The sequence below is a fragment of the Pleurodeles waltl genome, chromosome 6, assembly GCF_031143425.1.
Source record: "Pleurodeles waltl isolate 20211129_DDA chromosome 6, aPleWal1.hap1.20221129, whole genome shotgun sequence".
NCBI lineage: Eukaryota > Metazoa > Chordata > Amphibia > Caudata > Salamandridae > Pleurodeles > Pleurodeles waltl.
Window position 1 is genome coordinate 1,055,427,309 of NC_090445.1, and position 18,756 is coordinate 1,055,446,064.

Consider the following 18,756-nt stretch of genomic DNA (forward strand, 5'->3'; position numbering starts at 1 on the left):
GCAAATGGATATGGACAGATCACACACCCCCAATGGTAGCTGCCCCAGCAACGAAAAACTCACAGATGTTACAAACATGGATAACAGACCGCCACCTGATAGATGTTTGGAGACACTTACACCCTCAAGAAAGGGAATACTCCTACCACTCCCCTGTGCACTTACTACATACCTGTATAGATCTAATTCTCACCTTGCAGGATTTGTCACATAGAATTACAGGCGCAGAATACACCGCAAAGGTAATCTCGGACCACTGCCCCCTCATTGCTCATATCAGATGGGGTAGGCCTCGTGCTTGAATCCCAACCTGGCGTCTCCAACACCAATTATTACAAGATCACCGCTAAGCACATTTCCTCCTATTTTACCCTAAATGACGGAACAATGAGCTCCAGAGCAAACAAATGGGATACACACAAGCTAGTTATAAGGGGCACATGTATATCAATGACAGTGGGAGTACGAAAAACACTGATGCAAGAGCTCTGCAAATTAGAACAGGACGTTTGCACTGCAGAATGCAAACAGATAGAGGACACAGGCACACATGCAGAGCTCACTAGTCTACGAACACAATGGAACGAAGCGGATAGGCACCTAAGACACTACGATTATCGCCATTACATGGCCTGTACACACGCGGAAGGGGATAGATCAGGAAAACTCCTAGCATGGCTAATAAGGTACGAACGTCGGAATTGCCCCATAGGGGCCATCCGCCTTGACACAGGGATAACAGTAAATACTCAAGCAGAAATAAATAGTGCCTTCAGTGAGTATCATAGTGCATTATGCAAGGCCCCACCTCCTCCCTCAATAGAACAGCTAAATGAGTTCTTCAAAGGAATTAGACTAAACTGCCTGTCTGCCATTCAGATGGTGGACCTGGAGAAACCGATTGATCTTGCAGAGATACAACAGGCTCTACAACAATTAACACATGGCAAAGCACCAGGTAGTGATGGCATACCCATAGAGTACTATAGCACATTCCCGGCTCAAACATTACCCCATACCTAGCAATGGTATCGGAAGCCTTAAAGCGCAGTCAATTACCTGACACCTTAGGCGAGGCGCTGATAGCAGTACTGCCTAAAATAGGCCGTGACCCATTAGATGTTCGCTCATACAGGCCACTATCGTTGCTGAACACAGACTGCAAATTGCTTCTGTAAAATTTTAGCAAATCGCTTGCTCCCATGGTTGCCGGAACTGGTTTATCAAGACCAGTCCGGTTTCATACCGGGCCGCAACACTTTCATTAACATACAGAATTTATTATGCCTCATGGCAAACTCCCCAGTGGGCAAATACAACCAAGTAGCAGTGTCACTAGATATTGAAAAAGCGTTCGATACACTGGGATGGCCCTTCCTGATAGAAACTCTCAATCGCATGGGCTTTGGAAAGACATATATTGACGGGGTAAGGGTATTATATTCTAACCCAACAGCGAGGGTCAAGACAGGTGACATGATATCCGAGAAGTTCGACATAGAACAGGGATGTCCACTATCCCCACTGTTGTTTGCCCTAGCCGTTGAACCTTTGGCTGCTCGACTTCGCACATTAGCCCTGACGTGGGGCATCCTGGACGGACACACACACCGTATAGTATCACTGTACGCGGATGACACATTAATATTCCTGCTAAATCACACAGAATCTATGCCTGACTTACTGAGACTGCTGCATCAATTTGGCGTGGTATCCGGATTAAAAGTGAACTGGTCAAAATCATGCCTATTCCCTATGCGTCCGGTCCCGGAAATACACCACTTAACCTCCAATCCGGGGGACCTGAAATGGTGTTACGCCACTTTTAAATATTTAGGTATAAATGTGTAAAATGATTCCCAGGACCTCAAAGACGACAACCTTGGACAAGTGATTAGATCCGTTAGAGGCTCCTTGCTCTTTTGGTGTTCGCTCCCACTTTCGCCCATGGGTAGAGTGGCCATAGCTAAGATGATAATACTATCACGTCTATTGTACTTCTTTATGGCCCTCCCTTTTGGCACTCCCCTCCTCTTTTTTTAGACCACTGAATAGCATATTAACAGACTTAATATGGGGCAATGGCCGGCGGCGTGTGGCGCTATCTAAAATATTTCAACCACTTACACTAGGGGGGCTAGGGGCACCAAGATTTGAATTATGCTATGCATCCGCCCAGCTGCAATGGATATTTAAATGGCTTGGCAACCCCACGGGTGTAGAAACACAGACGATACTCTCGGAGCTAGGCCACACTGACATATTACACCACCTTATGAATCGTGATTGTCCAAAACACTCAAGGAACATCTTATTGAATATAGCTCATTGGGCCTGGGGTCGTTTTGCACTAATTGGAGATAAAAAAAACGCAGTACTCCCCCAAGATCCCGCTATTGGCCATCCCGAAAATAGCTAAGATAGCAGCTAAGGTAGGCCTGAACACATGGCCCGAGAAGGGCATACAAACTGTGGGCGATATTTACAGTGAAGGGCAGCTCCTAACATATGAGGCACTGGCTTACACATACACCTTGGGACAAGGAAGTTTCATAGCTTTTGGCGCAGTACGACAATACGATCAATTTGGAATTGTGGAAATAGGGACCCAAAAGTGGCCCCTACACTACACGATCTGTTAGACAACATAGCTGCCTCTATAAATGTATCGAGAACATACAGAATTCTGACCACACATATTGAACACGGGCAGGACCAAGCAAAAGATAGATGGGATCAGGTGCTATCAGAACCACTCCCACAAGATTCATGGAATCGCGCTATGAAAATGATTTATGAAGTATCACGTAACCCTCGCTTCCGCTATACCCAGTTCAATTATGTGCACCAAGCATATTTATCACCTCGTCGCTTAGCACGCATGTTCCCCCAAATATCACAGAGGTGCCCCAGGTGCGGTACCACTGGTGCAACCTTTTCCATATGACATGGGACTGCCCCCCAAATCTACACACACAGAATGACATAATAACCTTAGTAACTGAATGGACTGATACCCCATTGTCTCCCACACCTGAACTATGCCTACTGGGAATAGGGGTGAGATCTAACAGACGGAAACAAACACACAGATGCATTGCACTAGCAATAGTGATGTATAGACGTCTTATAGCCATGCAGTGGAAAGCACCAAGCGCGCCAAGTATTAATCAATGGCAAGCCGAGCTGTTGCGTTGGGCTAAGGCGGAGGCACAGACACTACGGTCACTCCAGGAAAAGGGGATCCAGGTCAAAGGCGTGGACACCTGGAACTCCTTCGTGATAATTATGGAAAGCAAAGATGATACCCGACCTCCCTGAATAAACAGCAGTGACAGGCAACATATAGCATTTACAGGTTGTAATTGAAATATTGTCACAATTGGCTATCCCAGTATATACAACAAAGTTGTAAACCAGTAAGTAATAATTGAAACAATCGTAACTGGAATGAGACGACTTACAGAACATAATTAGTAATAGATGCTTTCTGGCTATACACTAAATTAAAGGAGGGAATGCACATGGGCACACTGATCACCCCGGACGGATCTACTGTCGTGGGCTCACCCCGCCTTGCCGACTGTCCCGCCTTTGCCCCACCGCCGGGCATGGGCGAATGCCGGGCCCCCATGCTCGTCCTGGCTCGTTGCCTTAATGCGAGCATATACCGTAATGATCCAGTCTCCATCGGGGGCTTTGTTAACCGGGGATGCCGGCTTCGCCCACCTCCCCTCTCCTTCCTGCCCCCCGCGCGCGCTATCCCTGATCACAACCTCATCTTTCTCGTCTTTCTCTCTATTCTCAGCCTTTTGTTCATTATTTTTCATATTATGCTGTTATTGTACTCCCTGTGAACACTACGTTTCGAAGATTCTTCACTCAAATACATAATAGTATCTACATCGCTAAGTAGACATTAATAAATGAGGAATCTGTTTTGGAATACGTAAGGGAAAAAAAAAAATTGTATTATCCTGCAACCTTGGAGTGCAACTGTAATCTTTATTTTTCCTCTTTACTGTTGAACTTCCAAGGGAACACCCATTGTCCTTACCCCCTAAACCCCCCCGACACACACTTACAGGGGAGGAAAATTCATTTATATGGCATATTTTCTTGCAGGAGCAAATGCCAGCGCAGCCAAGAATAAATATTCATAGACTCTGACTTGGTAACTCAGGATCTTTAATTTGTGGACGCAATTGACATTTTTGTTCACCTAAATGTAAATTAGGAGTACAAACTAGTTTTTTAATCTCGCAGTTGTAAAATGTAGAAAAACATAAAAACTAAAAAAAAAGATGTTCCCCACCCTTGTCCCAGGCATGATTGACAATAAAGTAATGAATTCTATGAAATGTTCATGCTATGAAAATATATAATATTCCTCACCATGGGGACATGCAAAGGAAAATCTGTTAATTCCATTTCAAATTCGTTTACAATTAGCCTGCACACTGCTTGGGGCTATTGAATATCAGTATAGCGAGCATCCATCAGCTATAAAATATTAATCAAGAGGCCATTCACGAGCCGCAGAGCTGCTTTTCTGTGTCAGCAGTGCCATGCCTAAGAGGAGGCTAAAAATAGACATTGTAAAGATGACAACAGGGAATAAGGCGATTCTTTTAACATAAATTTACAGAACCGGGAGTTTGATTAACAGAGCTTCAAATGGTTTACTTTTTCACTAAGACAATAATATGTAACGTGAAATATAAAGAAAGAAAATCACCCTATTAAAAGAGGAGGATTTCTCGTAACTATAACTGTGTAAATATAACAATGACGACATTTGACTCGGATGGTTGTCATCCTGTTTTTGTGAGTGTACTTCTGGAAATTAACTCTTCATTACCTGGATTTTACAAGGCTGTATCCATGGTTTCCGGGGGTAGATGAATGCCTACTAACAAGCAACCGTTTTCATGGCACATTATGCAGTCTACTGCACACAATACGCCTAAAAGCCCCTGTGCTCAAATTCTTCTGCTGTAAATATTGAAGTTTCATAACTCTGGCAATCTGGACCTGTTCAACCGCTACATGCCAGTAAAATGAATGGCCCAATGGAAACAAATGATCTTGTGCTCATGGCGTCATGGTATCTCTCAGTACATATATTGCCAACATATGTCTATGAAGACTTGATCAATGCGCTATTTTCACAATGACCCTTTATAACATTGAGGTTGGAGCACTAGGTTATAGAGTAGACAGGACACAGTCTTGATATGAGCAGTGACTTAGCATCCATCAGTTTCATACCTGCACGCACAAACATTCACACACACACACACAACACCCCCCACCCAATCCCCTGTCGTAGCACCCATTTACCTGTGTTCAGGGGGTCCTCCGGCAGGAGAAGGGACAGGGCAGGGCTGCCACCGGCAGTGTCCACCACCAGAACACCGCCAGGCCATATTATGGGTCATAATATGGCTGGCAGAGGTCTACTGGCGTGGCACTGCTGGTGGCATCAGTGCCACCTTACCGCCATCCGCCGGCCACAGCTGGATTTCTGCCATTCTTGTGGCGGAAATTCGGCTGTCGTCATGATATGGCAAACGGCTGGTAGCCGCGGTTACGGTCTTTTGGCAGCCGTTGCAGCGGCGGTAGGTGTTTTTTACCGCCAATATCATAATGAGGGCCTTCGTTTCTTTGGAAAACCACGTGCAGTCTACAAAAATGACATCTTGCTGAATTACAAATGTTTTTTACTTTTCAGGAATGTCTCATTTTCTGGGTTCCCCATGGGTTTTACAATGATTTCCACAGCAACCTGCAAGCTGGTAGACATCTCTTAAGATAGTAACAATTGACTACCACTTGCAAAATTCAAAAACTGTGGTAAAATTCACTGTGTTCCTGAAATCTGGGAAGAGAGTGATCTTAGCACTTATAACCTACGGTTAATGCACCTTTTAGAACCAAAGCATACTTTCTTGCACAAAACCCATTTAAAAAATAAACTAAATGGAGTTATACTATTGCTATTTTCTTGGTTCCCTTCAGAGGAATGCTCACATCCTTGGTAATTTTAGAATACCCCAAAATTTTGGGCAAATTTGCACTTGATACCTTTTGTGGAAAGAAAGTAATGAATGCTTGAGCACAAAGTGCGCCCCACCCCGAATATGGGGTGGGGATGTGGAGCCTCAGCTGTAAATGGCCTTACAAGTGAATAGTCACTGATCCTATTAGCTTTTTTCCCTATTGGAACCTCAATATCTGTCGACACTTTACAGTTATTTGAAAGTAGTCAAATATCAAGCTTTATTTATACATAGTTACCAAGGCACATGACTGCCAACCTTTACATGGTTTGCTCTAAGGGTATGAGAAAGCAATACATTCATTCACCACAAGGGTATCCATCATCCGTGTTTCTTTTGATAATAATGTAGAGAAAATGAGGCATACCCCGTAACCCTAGAACCTGGGTAGTTAAATAGGTAATTAAACAATGGTCCTACATGGGGAAGTAAAACCCCTTCTCTTCCTGGTAAATAATATGTAAACACTCTTCAAACGTGCAAATTTTGTCAAAAATTCATATTTTATTATATCTTTACAAAAAAACACAGTCATTCTTGATTTTGAATTCAATCCTTACAATGCTCCTATAGTGATGGCGCATTGAAAGTGAATGTAGTGAAAAACGTTTGTGCAAATGTTCTCTGAACAATATATACAAGACGTGGGTTAAACATAAGTTCACTGCTATCTTCTATAAGCGGACTCATATTACTATAGAGGTCCAGAAGTCACTTTTTAGTCTCTCAAGAAAAATCCATGCTATCAAAATGTTGACATTTCAACCCCATTTATGTAGATCAATCTATTTGGGGTTATCATCAGCTTTACCTGAGCACAGCACTATCCTAGACCATATCGAGGGACAGGGAGTGGACAGACTACTAGGATCTAAAGTCAATGGAGGATAAGATGATTAAACAATCACCCTAAAACAGAATATGATTACTGACTGGTGATACCTATAGCAAACTAACAGTCCTGATGATGACCCCGGATAGATTGATCCAGAGACTGGTGTGTACACCACGCCACAAATTTATGCCAACAACAGGCGTATACCATTTTGGTGTAGGGATGCCTGGCTGTCAAGATAACCTCACAGACTTCAGGTGGAAGGTCAAAGCCATCACCTGCCTCCACTCAATCTCAAAGAATGAAGACGAATATTGGACCAGTTCGGATGGAGAACCTCCCCTGTTGCTGCAACAGAAGATCCTCCCGAAGAGGCAGTCTGACTGGAGGATCAGTGGCCATGCTCAATAGCTCTGGATACCATACTCTCCGTGCCCAGTCCAGAGCCACAATAAGTTCTTGATCTTCTTCAGAATTCTGGACAGAAATGGTATTGGCGGGAGGGCTTAAAGGAGGCCTGAGTTCCACTCAAGTCGAAAGCGCCACAGAGCGAGTGCCGCTTTGGAAACTCCAATGTGCAATACAGCTGACATTGCACGTTCTCTACGAAGGTGAAGAGATCTAACCAAGAATCTCCCATTTCTGAAAGAGACATTGCGCCACCTCCAGATGGAGACGCCATTTGTGATCGACTATGCATCGACGGCTGAAGTTGTCTGCTCTGGCGTTCAGAGATCCTGCCAGATGTTGAACCACCAAGGATGGTGCCCTGAAGTGCCAGTCATGTCCAGAGGCGCAGAGCCTCTTGAAAAAGGGTCCAGGACCCCAGTCCGTCCTGTTTGTTGCAGTACCACATGGTGGTAGTGTTGTTCGTGAACACCTGCACTACTTTCCCTTTGAGAGAGAGAAGGAATGTGTTCAATGCAAACCTGATTGCCCAGAGCTCCAGAAGGTTGATGTGGAGCCCAGACTCTGCCAGAGACTAGAGGCCTCTGATCTCTGCCTCTCCCATGTGGCCGCCCCATCCCAGGAGTGACGCATCTGTCACTACTGTCAGATCTCGTCGGGGAAGAGAGAGGGATCTGCCGTTGACCCAATCCTGATTCTAAAGCCACCAATGCAGGTCTATTGCAGTCCCCTCTGAGATCTGGACCATGTCGGAGAGATTCCCTGATGCTGAGTCCTCTGGAACTTCAAGTCCCACTGCAGAGCCAGCATATGCTATCTGGCATGTGTCACTAGCAGGATGCAGGAGGCCATGAGGCCCAGCAGCCTCAGATTCGTTCCCACTGAAATCCAGGATAGAGGCTGAAACATTGGAATCATAGCCTGAATATCCTGGACTGGCTTTTTGAGAGGATAGACCAGAAACTGCAGTGTGTCAAGAACAGCCCTGATAAAAGGGAGCATCTGAGAGGGAGTCAAGTGTGACTTTGGCATGTTTATAGAGAACCCCAGCGTGTGTAGGAGGTTTGCCGTAGTCTGAATGTGAGAGATGACTTTCTGAGGTGTGTCCGCCTTCAACAGCCAGTTGTCGAGGTAGGGGAAGACTGAAACCCCTAACCTGCGCAGATACGCTGCAACCAGTTCCATCACTTTCGTGAACACCCAAGGGGAGCGGGTAAGGCCGAAAGGGAGCACGGTAAATTGAAAGTGCTTGTGACCTACCACAAATCGTAGGTAGTGCCTGTGGGCAGACAGGACGTGAATATGGTCCTGCAAGTCCAACACTGCCATCCAGTCTCCTGGGTCCAAGGCAGACAAGACCTGAGTCAGAATGAGCATTTTGAACTTCTCCTTCTTGAGGAAGAGATTGAGGGCCTGATGGTCTAGAATAGGACGTAAGCCCTTGGCTTTTTTGGGCACCAGAAAGCAGCGGGCATTACAACCACAACCTACTTCTGGCCAAGAGAGCCATGACTTCCTTGCGGAGAAGTGCCAGATGATTCACCGGTAAGGGGGGATAAGATGGAGGCGTGGCCAGTGGGATAGTCTCGAAGGGGAGGGAGTAGTTCCTTCGGACGATCTGCAAAACTCACCTGTCTGTCGTGATGGTCTCCCAGTGGGGCAGGTGATGGCGAATCATGCCACCAACTGGTATATGAGGGGAGGACGGACTACAAAGGTTTGGAGGCTGGAGCAGGGGCAGGGATGGACTGGGCAGCCCTCTGTTTCCCTGTCTCACGACCCTGTGGGATTCCACATCCCTGGCCACGCAGGAGTTGAGTAGTGTGGGTGGCACGGTAGATGGAGAATGGATGCGACAGGGAGCCCCTTCCGTGGCCACGAGCCACAAGTCCGCCTTGTCTCCAAAGAGATGGGTGCCTTCAAAAGGCATGTCCATTAGGGTCTGTTGGACATCCCCTGAAAAAACAGATGTCCTCAACCATGGGTGGCTCCTCAAGGCCACCTTTGACTCAATGGATCTACCTAAAGAGGTGTTCATGTCCAGTACACATCAAATGGTGAACTTAGCCGCATCTCTCCCATCAGCAAAGGCTTGAGAGATGATAGCACGGGTCTCCTCCGGGATCTGCAGCAGAACTTGCGCAACCGTATCCCAGAAAGAGTGGGTATAGCGGCCCAAAAGGCATGCAGTGTTCATCGACGGCAACGCCAGACTGGAGCAAGAAAACATCTTCTTCCCATGTTGGTCCAGTCTCTTTGATTCCCTATCCAGGAAAGCAGAAGGAAATGTGCCAGATGGTGAGGATGCTTGGATGAACCCCCAGGCCCTGAAAGCACCACAGAGGGGTCAGACTGCCCAAATGTGAGGTGCATGGCCTCATAAAACTTCTTGAGTTGGGCAGAGGTTGCCCCGGCTCCCAGAAACTCCGGGAGGTGCGGAGCAGACCCAGAAGTAGGCTTCGCAGACGGAGGCCTGGTGTGTTGACGCTCCTCCCGCGTCACATTGGCCAAGCTACGCAGTGAAGCCGAACAATACCTGGATTTCTTTGACTTCTTCTTTTTCTTATCTATATGACCTGAAAATTTCGATGATAAGGAGTGATGGTGACTCCGCAAACTGTCTCAAGACCTCCCTCTTGAGTGAAACCGTGAATTATGTGGAGTTGAGCGCCAGGCCGCCACAAGTTTTAGTGCCCACTCCCTCAAAACCTTTGAGTGCATGTCCCAGCACTCAGGCATAACTTCAGTTCATCGTGGTCAGGCTCCAGCCATCGCAAACAGACACGATGCGGATCCGTCAACGACATCATACAGTGACAGGCCTCGCAAGGCTTGAACCCGGTTTTCTGGGACATCTTAGGCACACCAAGGGTCACCACAAAAACTCGACAAAAGGGTGAAATTCGGTCAAAACATGACCAGGGTAGCTCTTCTCCAGATCAGCGCGGGGCGTGGAAAGAAACAAACTGACTTCACTATGCCGAGGCGATGCCTATATACGACCCTAACGTCATCATGGCGACCACAACGCTAACGATGGATGCATAGTCAACCGACGTCACCTGACGGTGTGCAAGGGTACTACTCAAAGAAAAGTCTCCGGATCCAGTCAGATGTCTGGGGAAATTCTAACGTAAGTATTCTGCAGCTAGAAGTCTCTGTCAGATACATCCAAATCCATAGAAAATTCAAAAGACATGCAACAAGTTCAGTCTTCTGTGTATGTACTAGATTTTATGCTGAAGCATGGGGAGTGGGACAGATAGATTTTCATGGGCTAATAACTATGATGCTTTTTGATGAATCTGCCAATATGTTAGCAAGTTAATCTCAAGGAAAGAATTACAGGCTTCAGGCATATCTAACAAGGGTGGGCAAAATCTTTGATTTGCTTTTGTTCTTGGTACAGTTTTACAGATATGAACAACACTTGGCAGACTCTTAACATGTGTTGTTTACTCTTCATATTTCATGCAAATCTGTTAAGGTAGGAATGTTTGAATGCATGGGGAGTTAAGTAGCAATATTTGTGATTTTAAATCCCTTAGGAATTGTTGCTCCCAATACAGTATATAACACTAAATAGAAATAAAACAAACCTCGCATGCACCTATAACTTTACTCAGGTTTGGTGTAATTCCATTCAGTACAAGACATTAGTGTTAAAAATGTCTCGGATAGGCTCAGAAGGGTTAAGGCTGACAGATAACCAGATATCCTGTAAGTCCAAAGATATTTCTCGACCCCAACAGGTAAACTGTTTGTAGACTTAAATCTAAAAAATAAAAGGCACTCATTGGACTGGAGAGTTCTTTGCTCCTGTTGTCTGCTTTGGCTCCATGGTCACCAAGCTGGGTCCAGAGAAACAAAGACTTTGAATGGCTGACCTCAGCTGAAATTTTTAGCTGTAATCACCATTTTAAGATGCAGGGCCTGCCCCTGTGTCTTTCACGAAATACAATGAGAAGAGCCAAAAGGAGAAATGGAAAGCCCCCCTGAACCACTCGCTCATGTGAGCGTGAGACCCAAATTTGTTAAAGAAAAACAACTTTACAAATCCTGGCAGATATGTATGCATGGTTTGTAGACCCCAGGCCAAGACCTGTGAACCTCTGAGTGACACTCTGAGGTCTGGAAACTCTTTGCTTCTCTCTGAGGACCTCAAGTGTGTGCTCTAGGGACGCTTCTAGTTCCCTTCTCTAGGTCCGGTACCTAGGTTGAGGGTTTGCAAACCCTGTGGGGATTTGGGAGGCACAACAAGGACATCTGAGCCCTTAAGAGTATGTAAGCATACATTAGGTTTTGAAAACCCAAAAATAATAATAAAAAAGGGAGGTTTTCATTTATTCACAAAGGGGGCTGGCCTTGTTGAACAGTTTCTCCTTTGGGAATTGTATTGGCTGGCTTTCGGGGACTACTGCATTCTCTCCCTCATGTCTTCCCAAACAGCAGACATTATTTTTAAAGCTGGACCTCTTCCTTTAAGAAACATGTGCTACTTCAAAAAAACATGTTTCCCATTTGGGGAAGTCTGATGTTTCTTTTTAATCCTCCATTCATGTGTTCATGGCCAATCACAGGGGGTTGCAAATAGTGACCCACCTCATTAGAAAGCCCGTTCTGCACCACCTGTGACTGGACATATGGAACGTGTCCTATTGCTACATGTGCCACATTATAAAATGAAAGGTATGTCACTAAGAGTTGGTGCGCAGTTTGCAACCATCATTTGCGACCTGCCTTTTTGTATATGCGAGCCATAGTCACTTAGCTCACTAGGAATTGTGCCTCCTCCCCACTTATGCTTATACTCATGTTGCCATCAATTCAGGCCTTAATGAACGTTACAGTGATTATAACTACAAACTCTACATTGGTGTCCCAGAATGTTGTCATGATTTACAGTAATCTGAATTACAGTTCTGTGCTTGTTGGTTTGAAAGCTGGTCATCGCAAAATTGTAATGTGCTTTTTTAAAAATCCTAAAATTTCACCAACTACTCAAGCTTCTTCATTTCAGAATGTACATATGAGTACATTTCGGTTTTTAAAAAGGGATATGAATATTCCCATTTAGGTGCTTGTGGCAATAAAATATGCTAATCATTTGCTTATGAATCTTGGTGAGAGAGAAAAGCCTGTTAGTACAAGAAACGGATAGTCTTTGTAAAACACAAACTCATGTATATCGACTATACCACACCCTAATAAGACAGTCTTGAAAGACCTCCCTCAGATACGGTTGAGCCCATTGTGGTTTTAGAGACTAGGATGCGACCGGAAAAGGATGCCGTACTAGAGTGGGTGAGAGTTGATCAAAATAGTAAATAGGATTGGTTATTTACCATAATAAGGAAGAAACACACCTTCACACCTCGTGATTCATGCATACATGGGACAATCATTGAAAATAGGTTAGTAGGACACCTACAGTGATTTGCTTTCAAGCATTTCTTCACTTCAGACAAGAAGTTTAGATTGTTAAGTGGGTATCCCTATATCCCATGTGATACATCACTTGTGTTGTATCACACAGAAATAATATTGCATCCACTACATTGACCCCCAACTATGTTGTATGGTAAGTGTTTACTTACTATTCCAATATCCACTTATTCTTAAATCCGATGTGCGGATTTAAGAACAGTAAACATATGCTTATCTTACAATGTACTGGTAAGTCAATTTAGTAGATGTAATATTATTTTAGATCAATCCTACGATATTAACGACCTTCGTATACTTCATGCAGTGTCATACAACTAACTGTTCTTGCTTATTCCTTCATCGCCGCAGGTGGTTGCGCTCTATTTGTTTTACTTTTTCTTTTAGTACTACTTCCAATTTATTACAAGCCCTCCTCATCCCGTCTAATTAAATGTTTTGTGCTAGAGTTTTTTAATGTTTTAAGTCTTTCTTACCATTGTTCTAGTTTAATCAACTTGTTTACTAAAGTTTAATCCTTTTTATGTTCATTATGTTTTTTTACAAATATTTATTATTTTATGTGGACCTCCACTGGACTTCCGTAACATAATAAATAAATAAACTTGAACTAACTGTTCTTACGTCCGTTGTCATTATTGATAAACTGACAAGAGGTGATAGTCCAGATAGTGAAGTGCTACTCGAAAACTTCACCCACACTTTAAGATGTCCAACTATAAAACAGAGTTAGATTCTAAAAAAACCTCCTGAGCAACACAATAACAGGAATAAATGAAGACAAGTTGAGCAGTTAATTGGTTTCACATTTCCAACTTGTAATACTGCTGTCTGATTCACAGGAACCGTGCACAAGTAGAGTTCCATTTTCGGTAATTTATAAATTTAGAATGCCAAACTCCATACAAAAAATGTGCTTCTCTCTACTTTAGAAAACAAGTTTAACACTGTAAATTGGATACAGTTTTATGACCTCAAGCCAAAAAAAATACATTCATGGTCAACAATGGCAGATTTACTGGGAAGGATACTAACCACCACTTGTGGCACAGGCAGGGGTTTCCCTTCTTTACTGAGCGATACGTATGTGAAGAATGCACTGACAGCTCGATAGCGTTCTTGGAAGTCCTCGATCAAGGGATCAGCATCGACGAAAACCTCAATCTCCATTGATTTGTTGCTTGTAAAGGTCATGCGTCCCGAAATAGTAATGATACAACCTGCGGAGAAGAGGTGTGTTAATGTGTGCAGTCTTCCAGTGACAGCAGAACACAATACCATACATTATTCAGTGCCCTCTGCCGCTGTGGAGCTTAAGGCGTGACACACTGTCACACTGCCGCAGAAAAGGCACAATGGGCATGCATTGTTACGGAGAACTAAAATGGAACAACAGATCCCAATGTGACATTTACTGGACCAGGGCGTAATAACCTACTGTCAGTTTCTAATTATTTCATCAATTATTTCAGAAATGATCACTTGGGAAGAAAATGTATGAGAAATGTGCAATTTCATATCATCCTAGAAGCGGAAATAATTTGCGGATGAACACATATAGCCTGTTTTTGTTATAACCATGCTTAAAAAAAAGTTCACGAAAGTAGCAAAAAAGGTGCCTATTGCGGCCTTTTAAGTACGCCATTCCGCGTTCATAAACACAGCTCCCACCTGTTTCACTGCAAAGAAATTATTGCTGACCTAAACCGGCCAACAATGGCATATCTTTTCCATACCTTTAGCATGTAATTTCCTAATAATTGCTTTCCATTGATAATATTGTAAGATGAATTAAAGGTTTTCATAGCTTTAGGTTCAAGACAAATTAATTCATGAATAATGATAACTAGATTTTGTCCTTAGACATAAAATTATATGTTTAAGGACAAAGTGTTTCAAGGTTATCCTGAAGAGGGAAATGTGATCTATCAGATTAATACCACGTTGTAACAGTCTATGCGGTAGAGTGCAAAATGCCTTTCGCCTTGGATGCAGGAGATTGTGTAGTTTGTGACAAACGAGATAAGGATAAGGATTTTGCCTCAGATAATGCTCATTTCACTCAACTGTAGGGTTACAGCAAGGATTGCATACAGATGTTGGTGCCAACAAGCATTATAAAACTGAGAGCAGTAGGGCCCCCTATTAATCAAGGCCCTGGGTACATAGTGTGTGACGAAAAGATGGCTTAAATAAGGCTCACCATCTGCCCTGTTTGCCTGTGGATTCTATCTGTAGATGTAGCAAGCAGTCATGGTATAGCCCAAGACAGATGGTGTAGGGTGAGTCTAGATACACCACAAAACAGTTTTTAACCCCTTTAATGTCTTTTTCATTGCTTTGCATGTATATTTGTTATGCAAGGTCCTTTTGCTGTCTCTTCCATGTCCCCCTTTCCTTGTCCCTGTGTCCTTGGTTTATCTATGACCCCCCTTCCTCTAGTGGGATCCACTGTTTGATTCTACCTCAACATACTATTGTCAGTTGACAGCTGCTGACTGGCCCAACCAGGTGCATAGTGATGATCTACTTCCTAAAGACTTTCGATTACAAAACAATTCATATAACTGCATCACAGCAGAGTAACCTCACACAATATGCTTTATGTCTTGCTCCTGCACAGAACTATCCTGGATGAAATTAATCACTTTTCTAGAGACAGCTCAGACTATGGCCCTCATTGCCACCCTGGCGGTTGGCGGTAATTTGGAGAAAGGTACTGCCAACAGGCTGGCGGTACCTTTTCCTAAATTATGACATTGGCGGTTTGGCTCAAGCCAAACCGCCAATGTACCACTCCGTCCACCAGGGTGGCAATGGCCGCTGGGCTGGAGACTTGGGTCTCCCACCAGGTGGCCATCACAATCCCACCCTCGGGATTATGACCCCACCTACCACCATGGCGGTAGGCACTATCAGTGCCAGGGAATTCCGCTCTTGCATCATGTAAGGTGGTGCAAGAGCGACACAACTAAAATATGAGATTTATGAAGCTCTGAGTGGCTTTATAAACCTTGAGTAATGCAACACTGCACAAATTGTGGTGTTGCATTACTCTAAGCCAGGGAGGTGTTTGCATGGGGGTTCCCAAGCAAGATCCATGGATTTTGATGCATTCCCAGAGTTACCAGAAGTGGTAGACCTGGGAATGCACCAGAAACCTACGCCTCCTCTTTCTATGTGTGCTACAGTCTGCTAGCGCTGGCACCGGCCAGTCGATTGTGTGCCAAAAGCGGGGAAAGGACAAGAATTTGCAGTATTGGGATAAATGCAACTCATTCCTAGCCTTTCCCTGTGATGCAGCCCAGCAATGTAACTTGATGTGTTGTATCACTTGGCCATAAATATGACCCTTAGTACGAATGATTAGTTAAAATTCTAAATTGGTCTGCCTTTGTTCTCCCAAGAGGATCAGTAAATGGGTCCCTACGGTACCTTCACTATGCTTTCAGTTGGAAGGTGCTAAAGCTACGACAATTTTAGAAGTTACACTTATGTTTGAATTAGATGACAACTGAAGTTGGCTAATGAGGAGGAAGGAAGCACAACACACCATATTGCTCAAGATGTAAACCCAGTAGACCAATTACTCTGTCAAGAGATCAGATAGGCAACATTATTTGAAGTAGAGATTACTTTTCCCAGTCTTCTTTGTTAATCTCAGGATGGCTTGCTTTGAGAAGAGTCTCAGTTAGTGCAGATAGAGGCATAAATCCCTCACTGATCTGTTTTTGGTGCATTTCTGTGTAAAACACCTTTTCAAAAGTTTGCACTGAATTTGTACAAGCCTGGCAACTGCACCTCTGCTAATATTTGTGCTCCACAACTGTGATGTATTTATACTACATAAGGACATCCTGGGCCCAGGTTTTTATGACTAACGTACATCAATATGGAGGTGAAGGGGTAAGAAACACATTAATTAGAGCCAAACTTTCTTCAATGTAGTGATGCTGGTAGACATTGGAATCTGTGTCTTCCGGAGAAGCACGTGCCTGCTAACTGACTGTATAGTTACCCCTGTTAGAAGACATGTTGCAAAATTCAGCAAATAATAATGACCCTGTCTGAAACTATAAAATTAGAAAAATTAGACCGGATTATGGAAGAGTACAATTCTTTATATGTAAACACAAGTGAAAATAGAAACCTCCAAGTGTTACATAATATCTTATCAAGATAACAAGTATTAATAGGACAAATTAAGCAATCAAAGCCAAATAATAGAACCGAAAGTAAACCTACTTTTTGACATTGTAACAAAGAGTACATTTGCATTGATCTGATGTAGGTTCTTCTAAAAAAGCATCTGTATTAGGAAATGAGCGTTGTCTTCTAATAGGGCTCTGTCATATACTATGGATTGTATTTGAGAGCTTTCTTGAAAGAAACGGTTACTTACATAGTGTCATTAATTAATAAACAGTCATGGGATTTTTAAGAGCAACTGTTACTGAAGATAGCCACTGCTTTACTTATTGGTGCTGGAAAATAGCAAAGAAAGATGACAGACAGATTTCATTCATACCTAAGGGATGGGAATCTGCCATTGCTATCAGATGTGAAATAGTGCATTGGTTATAGTTTGGAACTATTTCTTAATAGAAAGGAAATGATGCACACTATTAGCTTGATGAAAAAAGCATTCTGTGCAAATCAGGATAGCTTTGGCAAGCGCATAAATATTTTACAAGCATCAATTTCCAGTGATGATTTACAGAATCATCACTTGTGAAATGTAAGTTCAGAAAGTGCACTTACAAATGTGGAATTGATGCACTGACACAATCATTATTATAGGATTGGGATGTTTTCGAAATGGGGTCTCTAGTTGGCAGTCAGTTTACACCCTGTCCAAGTAGGGACCCTCACCCTAGTCAGGGTAAGGGAGATACCCAGCTCAGATAACCCCTGCTCACCGCATTGGTAGCCTGGCACGAGCAGTCAGGCTTATCTCAGAAGCAATGTGTAAAGCATTTGCACATAACAAAAAGTAATACAGTGAAAACACTAAAAAGGACACTATGCCAGTTTTAGAAAAGTAGCCAATATTTATCTGTGTAAAACAAGACCAAAACGATAAATATCCAATATACAAAATGAAAGATAGGAATTTTGCAAGAAGTACTTAAAAATACAGTTCTTTGAAGTTGATAGCTCCATCTGGGACTATCACGGCATCGTGAACAACAAATCCAACAGTTAAGGCTGACTGTGGGGTTGAAGGCCAGCTACGATGTCGGGAAGACCCGCAAACAGTACCTTGGAAATGTAGGGCGTTGTGATCCTGGCAATGATATCCAGAGTGCGGTGTGGCTGGCGTCGGCAGGCGTCGGTTCCAGAGGTCGGGCCCTTGAAGTCACACACGTAGCAGATCGAGCTCCTGGCTCATGATGAAGTCAAGAGGGCTAGCATTGATGGCATCGGGGCTGCAGCGTGAGGCGGGACGATGCGACGTGTGGTGCCCACAGGTCACGATGCAGGTAGAGGCTCAGTGACGCCATCCTTCGGTGTCAGTGAAACCAGGGCTGAGGTGTGAAGTGGGGCAGTACGACGTGTGCTGTGACTCCTGCTCGAGTCGCAGGCAGCGTCGTCATCGTTGCTGAAGTGCAGTCATTGGTAGGCCCAAGGTGGCAGTACAACGTGGGTGGGCTCCGTGCGGTGCCCACCGGTTGTGGTGCTGGCAGGGGTGTCTGCTGACGAGGTTGGAGTCGATGGCGTAGGCGTTGGTAGACTGGGGCTGTGGTGCGGGTTAGGATGGTGCTCCTTGTACCTCACAAGCAATATCTTCAAGCCATGGTGCAGGCAGCGAGTCAGTGTCAGCGCAGAGCGTCATCATTGGAGATACCAAGGCCGCGGTGTAAGCAAGTCGATGCAGAGTGTGGGGCTCACAGGTCACGGAGCTTGGTGACAGCGTCAGGTGGTGGCATCGGTGAGGCCAGGGTTGCGAAGCAGGGCACAGCTCCCTGCGTCGTCATTGGGTCACTGTGCAGGCAGCTACTTTGT

At 44.2% G+C, this 18,756-nt stretch overlaps 1 protein-coding gene across 1 annotated transcript in view; it reads right to left on the bottom strand.

Moving 5' to 3' along the window:
- The window catches only part of ACOT7 (acyl-CoA thioesterase 7), a 1,119,500-nt gene that overhangs the window by 78,321 nt on the left and 1,022,423 nt on the right, over positions 1-18,756 (bottom strand). Inside the window, exon 8 of the mRNA XM_069240010.1 lies at positions 13,786-13,970. Coding sequence (XP_069096111.1) covers positions 13,786-13,970 — 185 coding nt within the window. The remainder of the gene's footprint in view (positions 1-13,785; positions 13,971-18,756) is intronic.